Consider the following 12,522-nt stretch of genomic DNA (forward strand, 5'->3'; position numbering starts at 1 on the left):
CACTAACACTCTGTCTCTCTCAAAAAATGAATAAACATTAAAAAAAATTATACTGTCTTTCTACAACATTATTTTAAACAGTAAGGGCTAAATATATTTGCAGTTTCATTTTCATTACACTTAGAGATGTACCAATGTCACTCCTTCTAGTCTGGTGAACTTAGATTCTTGTTATAGCTTGGTGTGTTTATTTGCATGCTTTCTTCCTAATTGTCATCATCATTATATCTTCTGGAAACAGTACTTCTTTACATGGGCTGTATTCATTTGCCCTCTATTAACAATTACTGACTAGAATAGCTTTGAACATTTCACACTAGATTTTTGCTTTTGGTCATCTCTGTGAAAGCTGAGTCAAATTGGAAAGTGAGACAATGATCACATATTTATGTGTTCACAGGTCTTTTCATGATTTTTACAGATTTTGAGGAAGTTGGGATTTGCAAGAACAGTCAAAAACGCAATTTATGAAAATTAAACATTTTGCATATCTGTTTTTTGTGCAATGGTAGCAGACTGATATTTTCATACTTATTCATAGAAATAATTTTAAAAATTAACTGTTATTATTATTTTGATAAATACTCAAATGGTAGGTGCTCTGTAAAACACTATGCTACTAGATTTGCTGGTCTGAAACATCAAAATTCAGACTTTATTTTAGGTGCCAGTTTGCTACAATGATGATTCATTTATATGTGTCTTTACCAACATATTATTATTATTTCCCTTTAAGGTTAATAGTGAATAAAAATTCAATATGTTGAGTAAAAAGATAAAAAAGCCACATCGTGTTTAGAAAACTTCTACCATAGGACAATAAATATTGAAGAGATTAATACTTTCAATTCATTGTAGACAATTTCTAGGACATTGTAATGAGAGTCTATAAAAGTGGAATAGGCATTAGATTATATAATTATAACAATTCTGTTTTATGAAAAATTACACTAAAATATTTCCATCTACTGTCTCAAGCTTTTGTTTCTATTGTTTGTCATTATCCAACTCAGTATTTGCAAATAAACATAATAAACGTAATTTCTTGAAATGTAAACATATAAGCAAAGATAACAATAGTATAAGAATTTTACTTTCTGTCCTCATACCTATGACAAGTATGATTTTTGGTCGAGGTCTAGTAGGATCAAAAACATCATACTCCTCAATTAACTCTGCAGTCTCGGAGAGGTCTGTATCACTTTCTATGGAGAATTGATGGATTGGAGGGAGACGATCATACCGCCGATATGGAAAGTTTGAATTTTCAGGCATCACTGCAAAAGAGTAAGATAACTTTGAAACGGGAAAAAAAGCATAATAAAACAGATTTTGTACTAGCCAATTAGCAGAAGAAAAATTTTAAACTAAATGAGTTTGATTTTTTCAACTGAAGAAGACCCTATCCTACAAGTGGCCTGCAAACTTTTCTTAAAGGGCCAGACATTCAATATGTTGAGATTTGAACAGTCTCATACTCAAGTTGGCTATGGTAGCAGAAAAGTGATCAAAGACAATATATAAACAAATGGATGAGCTTGTGTTTCAATGAAACTTTATTTATAAAACCAGGTAAGGAGCCTGACTCAGGGCATGGGTCATAGTTTGCCAACCCCTGTTCTGGAGGAACCTTCTTAAGCACTGCCTAATCTTACTTGGTAGTTTGTATACATCCTGATCTCTGCAAATGGTGCTCCCTACAGTTTGTAGTATAGAATCTCACAACTCTCACAAGTTCACAGCCGCTAACTCGTTATTAGCTAACAGCTAACGTGTTGTTCAAGGCTCAACTGTGGTTCACGTGGTCATGGCTCCTTCCTTCCTCACCCTAAGTGTCAGTACTCTGGGAGGCACAGAGAAGCCCTAACTACCCAAAAGGCACCTGCACAAAAGAGACAGGAAGTCACTTGGTCTTCCATGAGGGATTTGGTTGTGGGGACTACTGGATTTTAGCATGGCATAATGCTCACATCTCTTTCTGGGGTGTTGATCAGGTAGAACTGTTCATTCTCTGTTGATACAATAAATGAGCTCATTGACTGCTAACCCACTGGACTCACTTCAGTTCTATGAAAAGAGTAGTCTGAAATGATAGTGATTATTCTTTAGAAAATTCTAGAAAGGGTGTATGATAGGAAAGGTACTGACAACGGTATCCTGTTCTGCCTTGAAATTGAATTGCTACACCCAACACGACAAAACTCTCAGCATTATCCTCAATTAGTTTCTTCCCTCACCACTCATATCTACCGCCATAGACTTTATCTCTAAAATGTATCCCAAATGCATATACTTTTCTCCATCTCCACTATTACAACTTTTCCCCAACCACCATCATTTACCTGGACTACTGTTATAGACTCTTTACTGGTCTGCCTGCTTACAAGCTTGTGCCCACAATCCACTGCCTGAAATACTCTTCTTGATGCCATCCTATGGCTGCCTGCTGCTTACCATTCACACCTCAGCTCAAATGACACCTTCTATCATATGGCTTTACTGACTTTTTAATCTCAAATAGTTAACTTCAAGGACATCACTCTAGTAATGCTCTACACAGCATCTACTACTTCATCATCTGAAAGGTGTCTATTAATTCATTGTTTGTCGTTTCCCAATAGAATGTTCAGTTCCAGGAAGGAGGGACTTACTTATCTGGAACCATATCCCTGGGATCTAGAACTATCTTGGCACATAGTCAGTGTCCAATAAATATTTGTTGAATTAGTAACAAAGACAATAGCCTTGCTGAAATAGTTGGTTTCCCATAAAGGAAAGCCAGAAGATGGGTAGGCAGAGTGTGGCCACAGGGTGGAGGGCCTTGACCACCAGGGTAAAGGGTTTAGCTTCAATCTAGTAGAAAGCCAGTGGAGATTTGGGGGATGGGTGGGTAGAGAAGTGACATAATAAGATATGAAATACATTTTTGAGGAAGATTAATCTGGTGGTGGTTAGAATAAATTTAAGTGGGGAGATAAAGAGAAGAAAGAATAGCAGCCAGGAGTCAGCAGGGGTCAGGAGTAACAGGTGAAAAATGAAGGCTTCAGTTGGAGGGGCAGCATGAGAAATGACATGAGTGGTTGGGTATGAAGAATATGGTTAGGGTTGGGATCTGTGACATGAAAGGAGGTGACAGTCCAAAAAACAATTGCCAGGGTTCAAGTCTAAATGAAAAAAAAAAGAACACATTGCATTTAATATGCCATCTTTCTGCTCTCTTTTCTGATCCAGAAATAATGGGCTTCTATATCATAGCCTCTTCCTCTATGTTAGGAACTCCTGTTCTCTGTTCCCTGGTATATACTCAAACTCCTCCATCCTTCTCTAGCTAACACCTACTCAGCTTTCTGTCTCCAAGCATTAGCATATCAGTTCTTCCAGGAAGCCTCCCTGAACCCTAGCCTAGGTTGGATCTATTCCCCTGTTAATATGGTTGATTTTATAGCATATGGTATTTTCTATAGCACCCATTGTACTTCTGTTTACATATTTTGTCACCATTAATATTTTTTATTCCATAGTCAAAATAATCACCAACTTCATCATTTTTATTTTATTTTTTTTTAATTTTTTTTAACATTTATTTATTTTTGAGACAGAGAGAGACAGAGCATGAATGGGGGAGGGTCAGAGAGAGAGGGAGACACAGAATCTGAAACAGGCTCCAGGCTCTGAGCGGTCAGCACAGAGCCCGATGCGGGGCTTGAACTCACGGACTGGACCGTGAGATCATGACCTGAGCTGAAGCCAGACGCCTAACGGACTGAGCCACCCAGGCGCCCCCATCATTTTTATTTTAAAAATTATTCCTAATTAATATAATTTTATACAAATTCTTTAAAAAAATAACCTCAGCATTATATTCTATACCAAATTTTTATGTATATATATCATATATATAATGCATATGCATCAGACTTGTATAGGGTGTCTATCTATACTCCTACAGTATTTACGAAGCATTTCTTTTTAATTTCTTTTAAAATTTTATTTTTTGTTTTTCAATTGAAGTATCCTTAACATAGTGTTATATTAGTTTTAGGTTTACAATGTAATGGTGCAATAATTCTATACATTTCTCAGTGCTCAGCAAGACAAGTAGACTCTTAATCCCTTTATCTATTTTATCCACCCCCCCCATCACCTCCTCTCTAGCGATCATCAATTTTTGTCTGTGCTTAGGAGTTTGGTTTTTTGTTTGTCTTTTTTTCTTTGCTAGTTTGTTATGTTTTAAATTCCACATATGTTTTAAATTCCACAAATCATACAGTGTTTGTCTTTCTCTGTCTGGTTTATTTCACTTAGCATTATACCCTCTAGGTCACTACATGAAGGCAGGTACCATGTTTGTTTTTTCTTGGTGGCTGCATCCTCAGTCCTAAAAGAATGACAACAGTAGTGCTCAATAAAATGGTCATTTTAATGCTCAACTGACTCATTGACTGACTTCATGGAAATAAGAAAAGGAGAAAGGAGTGCAGGTACTGAAGCAAATATGCTACACTTGTTTTTAAAAATCTTGAGTATAAGATGACAATGAGATATTCCAGAACAGAAGCTTTATGGACATTTGGGACTTTGGGACTAGAACTCTTATTTATAACAAATTATTTGTTCAATTGTTTGGCAGGGAAAAAAAAGATGCTTATCTCACATGTATAGTAAAATCCTTTAAAGAAGTATCAGTCAATAATTTATCCTTGCTTTTTATCATATTTTTATGTATGAAAGTAATTTGCCTAAATGGTTAAAATGTTTTATTTCATAGAATAATTTTTCATAATAATTATATATTAGCACAGCTATGTCAATATTTCAGCAAAGTATGCATGAATCACCTTTTATTTCTACAAATAATCATGCTTTAAGTTACTGGGAACTTACCAGTTTTCTTTAACTTAATAATATATTCCATAAATTATAGCTAAAACTTACATAGCACAAGTGTGTAAACCATTTGATAAAATAAATTTTATTACAGAAAAGTCTATTTAGAAACCATTTTCTGTCTTTTAGCATGTATCCTAGATATAGGAAGGTAATAAGACATTCTTGTCATCATAATACCTTGAAAGGTTCTATTTGATGATTAATTAAAAGATCTCTGAGTAGGAATTCTGGTAAAGTATTATTAAGTACCGAGATTCTAAAATTAATAAACAATTTTAATTCTAATTAAAGTTAAATCCACATTTTCCATTCCTGTTTAAGCTTATCCTGCTAAATCAGGAGCTCCAACTTGTCATTTGTGTGCCCAATATAGCCTCAAAGATGGGTTTTGTTCAGCTAAACATTTTCACAAAATTTGTACATGACTGCCTTTAGACAATGACTGTTCTCTCAAATTTGACCACAGTCCCCACTGTTCCCTATTACACACTTGGTCTGCCTGGCTTCTATGTATCATCAAGTCAAGTAAGTATAAAATAGAAGCATTCAGGCTTCATTTTGTTGCAAAACAGTCACTTTGTATACCCAGGCTGAGAGCCACTTTTTTATTAATGGAATGTTTTATGCTGTTAGATTTAAATTTTAAAAGGCAAGAATATTTTAGACTAAATCCAGTAATACCTGAGGTTTGTTAGTGCTTTAAGGCTAAACCTTAAAGCGGCTCCCTAAACTTATCTCACTTGATTTAACAAGGGCATGGGTCATGTATTTAAGATTGAGCCAGATTCCACCAGTACGACAACACCCTGGGAAGTAAGTTAGCTGTCTTGGGAAAGTATATGAACACTTCAAGCCCATGAAAACATCATTTTGTTCACTGAAGCAGAAATTTACTAAGTGGTGTGCCCCAGTGGTAACTGGCACTTAACACTCAGGCCTACATGACCAAGTGATGATTCCTGCATGAAGATGTCTCTGAAAAAATGTTGTTTCTGCCTACCCTTTCTGTATGTGTTTCTTTTTTTTTAATTTTTTTAAAATGTTTATTCATTTTTTGAGAGAGAGATGGAGACAGAGCATGAGTGGGGGAGGGGCAGAGAGAGCGGGGGAGACAGAATCCCAAGCAGGCTCCGGGCTCTGAGCTGTCAGCACAGAGCCCTACGTAGGGCTCAAACCCACGAACTACAAGATCATGACCGAGTCAGACATTTAACTGACTGAGGCCCCCAGGCACCTCTCTGAGTGTGCTTCTTAAAAATTAACACACTATGTCTTTTCCCCACACTGCATGCAAATAAAATCTAAGTGACTCATGTAAATAAAACAAACTAAGGCTTATCTCCCTTTCGTATTTACTACAAACACTATAATACTTGTATTACAAATACTTCAAATTCTGTCTGTCTGGCTAAAACTTTTCACGGCACAATTTTTGAAAATGGTGCAAATTTTGAAAATATAATGATCTTGGCCACTGGGAAAGAATGAATTTAGTTTCCCTTGATTAGAAACTAAATTCCACTTTACACATACTATTATACTTCTTGATTTCATCCAGAGTCTAAAGGCTGGTTGGCTGATGTTGAACCACTAATTTTGATAAGCATGTATTTCAGAAAGCTATCAGAATATACTATGAACCTCCTCTAGTGAATTCTAATTCTTAGTTCCAAACTCTTCCTAAAATTGCTAGACAAGTTCATGTCTTCTACTTCTTTTATAGCAGCTAAATGCCTAATCTAATGTATTGAATTCAATAGCTGCATAAAAAATACTTGTTGGATTAACTAGTATAAACTTAACATGCATTTATGCGGATGCATTAATATGAACTCTGAGTTAGGAAACACATTATTCCAAGCTCTTCCCAGCTAATAAAAAAATGTTGAATTGTTACAGAATAACAGTTTTGTCTATCCATTTATTTGGGAAAATCTTATTTGCAATGTTAAGAAAAATTCAGTTGCCTAATGTAATTCATTTTGCAAAATATTGAAGGCAGAAGTATACAATTTCATTAAGCCCTTAGGGAAGTGCTGGACAGTGGTATGTGATTTTGTTCATCTTATCACAGAGGCGATTAGAATTAGGAGCAGAGAGAGTAATCATGTTCCAGGGCCAAGTATCTTTCCAGGTTTTTAGAAACCTAATAAATTAAATAAGTGCCTACAGTCTATATGGTATGTTTTAAAGAGAACTGCTGTAACTGTAAACTATTATTCTACATATACATTACCATTTCTTAGAAAGGATCTCCGTGATTGTCCTCCATTGAGCGGAGGTAAGGTCTTCTTCTCCTGGCTGACAAATGTATCCCACTTCACCTTGTCGCAGCCGCCTAATTCCTTGACTTTCTTTAAACAACTTTCCAAGTACTCTACTGGGTCTTCAGGCTTAGAACACATCAGTCCATTCAAAAGGCTCTGAAATACAACAACAAAATATGCCCACATAAAATATGCTTTCAAACTACCTTTGTTAAAATAGTATATGTCTCATTGTTAAATTCTGGGTTGTTTTTGTTCTTTGCATTTTCTTTTAATGAACACGATTTGATTGAGTAATTAAGATAACCCCCAAATTCTTGACCAATTAACTTTTAGCTCAGCATTTTCTGCCTTTTAAACAATTCAGGCAACTACACAGTTTGAAATGGAGGCACCCTATCAAAGTCAGATAAAGTGCAGTGTGTAAAAATGCTCTAGTCATTATTCATCTTATTTCTACCCAACTTTTTTTTAAAGTAGGATTCATGCCCAGCATGGAGCTCAACACAGGGCTTGAACTTAAAACCCTGAGATCAGGACTTGAGCTGAGATCAAAGACCCGAGCTGAGATCAAGAGTTGGATGCTTACCCAACTAAGCCACCCTGGTGCTCCATTCCTACCCATTCTTAAAGGCTCCAAGCCTCAGTTTCTTCATTTGTAAAATAGGAGTACTAATACCTACCTCAGAGCATTTTTTAAGGATTAAAAAAATTAATATTTGTAAAGTACATATTAAGGGCCTGACACATAGTGAATACCCAATAAATATTGGTGATTTTAGTTAATATTATTGTTACCAGGAAGTCTCCCCTAAGCTCCCAGTTTGGGTTGTGGACCTCTTCCTTTGCATTCCATATTACCCAGAAAAAAACATCTTGCCTGTCATTTATACTAAGACCATCAGTTGATGTGTTGGTCTCATATTCCAAACTGTAAACTCTTCAACAACACAGCGTAGGTCTCTTTTATTTTTCAAATCTCTAGCCCCTGACACTGTCTCTGGCACATGGTAGGTACATATTGGACTGTTTTGTAACTAGGGAAAAAAATGTATTCAAACCATAGCCTCAAGCTTTATTATTTGATCTATAATAAGTCACCACCATATCCATTGACATTACAGAGGAAAAACCTGGTGTCCAATATGTCACATGTACTCATTTCTAAAAATGCTACAAATTTGGAAATGCTGACTCCTGGGAACTGGACTGATGTGTAAAATATTTTCCTTTACAGTATTTCATGGAAAAAAAACATAGAGGATTATTATCACCAATATACATTATTAATGCACAACACACACATCCTTTGAAAGGCTGACATCTTTGCTAAATACAGTATTTTATTTTCAGGTTATTCTTGTGCAATTTTCTCCAAGTGGTAGGCAGTTCTTCCCAGGTATATTTGTTCTCTCAAATCCCAAATAGTGTGAGTTAGAATGTTCTGAGGAGCTCCACAGCAGAAGGAGAGGAAAATCTAATCTGGGCATTCACATTCAGTTTGTGTGTCATGATCTGTGTTATATACACACAGACACACAGACACACAGACACACAAACACACACATTGTGTTTCACTCCTGACATTGCTATGTTAATATAGTTAACTGTGGCAGTGCTTACTCTGTCTTTGTATGCCTTAGTTTCCCCAATGCACTCTCAACCTTGTGTGGTATTATTATCCCCATTTTATAGATTAGGAAACCATGACATAGAGATATTAGTGAGTTGATCAAGGTTATTCAGCTAGAGACCTGTAGGCCCAGGATTCCAACTCAATATTTTTTTTAAGTTTCTTTATTTTTTTTTGAGAGAGAGAGTCGGGGAGAGGCAGAGAGAGGGAGAGAGAGAGAGAAAGAGAGAGAGAGAGAGAGAGAGAGAGAATGAATCCCAAGCAGGCTCCACACTGTGTGCACAGAGCCCAACGTGGGGCTGGATCTCACGAACCATGAGATCATGACCTGAGCTGACATCAAGAGTCAGATGATTAGCCCACTGAGCCACCCAGGTGTCTCCCAAATCAATGCTTTTGATTCCAAAACTCACATATTCCTCTCTATATACCTTGCAAAAATATGATATGGGATAAAAAGAAAATGCTAGATTATCTGTACCCCATACATAATCCAACTACAATAGGAATCACTCAAGGTCTCTCTTTTTAAAATCCCTATTACAGCCTAAAAAGAGTGAACATACTCAATGATATTTTTTTTTTTTTTACTGGAAAATATATATTTCCAGCCTCCCTAAACAAATCTGACTCAGTTAGATACATGTAGTTGTTTCACAGTATATTGATTCAATAGCAATTACTTAATCTAAAATCTACAGCTGAAGCAGTATTTTTGGTTTGATAGATACCTAATTGATAAACTCTGTATACTTAGAAACTTTGCATACCAATATTGTGATTTGACGGAGAAAATCCAGTTTGGAACCAAAGCATTTGGTTTTGCTGTCTACACTTATCACATGGAGAGCTGCCAGGTTTTACTTCCATCTTGTGCTGGTAAAGCATAGATTCTTACTGGAAGGACAGAGCCTCTGGAGCCTCTGCAGGTCACCACAGTAATCTTCCGTCTTCCAATTGTCCAAGATTGCACTTAAGTACATTGTGTTACTGCATTTCACCTAAAGGAATGGACTTCCTTCTCTGGGTGGGCACTATTTTAAAAAATCCCATCCACATGCAGAAAAACAAAACAAAAAGCATAATACCTGAACAAAAACCCCTGCCATTGTGTTTGCATCACACAGTGTAGATTTTCATGAACAAACTATCAAAAATCTCTGTGGTTACCAAAGAGAAAAACAGTACCCGTATTTATAAAGAAAATAGACATACTATTAAGCAGCACTTTGCCATAAGGAGACAGTCCTGCAGATGTTTCTAATTATTCTTTTAGAAGCACAGAAATGAAATTGATCTCAGTAGTAGTATTTATAACAAAAACCTTCAGCTCTTCATCTCTGTGTTTACTCTTTGAAAATTAAAAAAGAAAAGAACAGAAAAGAAAAGAAAAGAAAAGAAAAGAAAAAAGAAAAGAAAAAACTCTTTAAGAATCCTACCTACCTCCTAGGACCTGTCCTTTCGCAACACCTTCTGATTCTTTTCAAGGCTGAGTAACACACTTGCTAGGTTTGGGTATCAAACACGAGGCTTGTGCTCAGTGTGTGGTTTACCTGGAAACCTTGGCCTCAGCCCAACCTGAAACTGGTGGCTTACAGAGGTGAGATAAAATGAAGATCTGCAATTATGGTGGCCCATTTTAATGAAAATTTGGGAAAAACGGGCATAAAATTCTTTTTCCAAATGGTGTTTTAAAACTCCTTTTAGCAGAACAGATTCCCCCCCCCACAACAGGAGAAAGAACTCATGACCTTTGGTTTATTGGATCAGTCTACAGTCTATTATCTTTCAGAAATGGGGGGCCGGGTTGGTAGTATGGAATTTCTCCTTTCAGGGCTCCATCTATGAAGCTTGGCTCCCTTCAATTTTTTTTTTTTTTTAAACCAAAGAAAAAGCACACAGAATTCAGAAAGATTTCAAAATGCAAATATGGAGAGAAGAAAAGGAAGCAAAAGACTCCGCGATGTACGCTGAGGTTTAGAACTAACCAAGGTTCCTTTACTTCATCCCTCAAGCCTCCTCTCCCACATTCCCAAAGTGGTCCTTATCCCCCGGGGTCCTTGGTGGAGATGATGTTGTGATGCGGTCCGAAGACAGAGCAACAGGAGTCACGCCCGCCTTGCCGCTCCCTCTCCGACTTGGTTTCTCTAGGTGGGCTGGAGAAGGCAGGCGAAAGCTACAGCCGGAGAGGCGAGCAAAAAGAATGATCTCTTCCAAGACAACGGAAAACGTGCTCAGGAGTTCATTCACCGAAAGCGCATAGCAGCGCTGGGTGCCTGCCACCCGGGAGGTAGTGCTGCACTCGACGGGTTTGGATTTGCGTTTTGCATCTTCATCCCTTTCCTCCGAGCTGCTTCCGTCCACACTTCCCCTTCACCGCGGGGTCCTGACCTCGCGGCGTGCGGAGGGGCTAGGGCTCTCGACCCCTACGTTTGGAGTCCTTGCTCGCTCCCGAGCGCCAGCGCACCCGCCTTGGCCTGGCCTAACCCCCAGAGAGCGGGGCCGACGGCTGTCAGCAGCCCACCCTCCACATCCGAGGGGTACGCCGAGGGCAACCTGCTTCCAGAGCTCCGCTGGAAGACTGAAACTTGATCAAGTGAGATGCGGGCTTCTGAGCCCAGCCAGCGGACAAGGATCCCGGCAACCCGCTGGAACGGCGACGACGCCGGGCAAGCGGGAGAGCGAGCTTCTGCACCCCCCCTTCACTTCTGTGCCCCGAGCCAGCAAGGTGGGACGGGGCGCGGCTTCCTCCCCCCAACCCCGGAGCCCCAGAGATGCCTTTCCCCGATCCTCCCGGCCGCCTGCCAGCCTTAGCCCCCTACCTCGAAAAGCTGAGGGATTTCCCTGCGGGCCAGATACTCCTTGGCATCGTTGGTGTTCATGGCTGTGCCGCGCGTGCCTTGGGGCGCGGGTGGGGAGGTTCCCGGGCTGCGGCGACCTGGGCTGGGGTTGACGGGCTCCGCGCAGAACACGGGTGCAGCCCTGGATCTCACCCGCAAACACTCCCACGCTCAGCTCTGCCTGCCCAGGCCAGAGCCCCCCTCCGCCTGTCCCCGGGGCCTGTGGTCTCCGCGCTCTCGCCGCCCCCGCCTCGCTGCTGGTCCCCGCGCCGGAGCTGCGGGCTTGGAGCAGCGGCTTTCCCGGCTCCCAGGCAGCGCGGCCACCAGAGGAGGGCGGAGGGAGCGGAGGAGGGCGGACAGCGCGGCGGACGCAAGGCAGCAGCCCGCTCGCCTCTCCGGCTCAGCGCGCCGCGCTCTGCGCCTCCCGGAGCCGGGTCTGCGGCTGCGGCCAGTCACGCTGCGCGGGCGGGCACGGGGTGCGGGGGTGGGGACGGGCGCGCGCTGGGGGCTCTCAGTCACACCCCTCCCAGTCACACCACCGCCGGGGCGCGGCGCTGCCCTAAGCGCGCGGCCAGGGGACGCAGCAACCTGGGACCAGGTGGCCAAAGGAAGAGTCTAGGCGTTCTAGGAACCTGTCCCCCACCCCCGCCCGCCACCACAGAGTTACTCCTGCATCCCCTGGAGTTCTCGGGAAGAAACCTAATTGCTACAGAATTTGTCATGTATTCCTAAGGTTACCAATCTTTCATCACAGGGAGCTGGAGGTAAGGAGAAAAGGGGATTCCATGGTGTGGAATCCATCCTCTTAAGATAATTTTTAGACTTGGGGTGTTTCTATCCTTCAGGAAAGTTTTGCTAGCTGCTTTCTAATTTTTCCCCGTCAAGCTCACAG

At 40.2% G+C, this 12,522-nt stretch overlaps 1 protein-coding gene across 2 annotated transcripts in view; it reads right to left on the bottom strand.

Annotated features, from left to right (window-relative positions):
• The window catches only part of AK5 (adenylate kinase 5), a 259,760-nt gene extending 247,660 nt beyond the window's left edge, over positions 1-12,100 (bottom strand). Inside the window, exons 1-3 of one of the 2 annotated variants that reach the window (XM_078451771.1) lie at positions 11,613-12,100; positions 7,127-7,313; positions 1,110-1,205 (exon numbers count right to left, since the gene is read on the bottom strand). In XM_078451771.1, coding sequence (XP_078307897.1) covers positions 1,110-1,205; positions 7,127-7,313; positions 11,613-11,672 — 343 coding nt within the window. In that variant the 5' untranslated portion in view covers positions 11,673-12,100. Of the gene's footprint in view, positions 1-1,109; positions 1,278-7,126; positions 7,314-11,612 lie in introns of both variants that reach the window. The other variant, XM_078451770.1, reaches the window with a different exon arrangement.
• Between the last annotated feature and the right edge of the window lie 422 nt (positions 12,101-12,522).

Source organism: Panthera onca, chromosome C1, assembly GCF_046562875.1.
Source record: "Panthera onca isolate mPanOnc1 chromosome C1, mPanOnc1 haplotype 2, whole genome shotgun sequence".
Taxonomy (NCBI): domain Eukaryota; kingdom Metazoa; phylum Chordata; class Mammalia; order Carnivora; family Felidae; genus Panthera; species Panthera onca.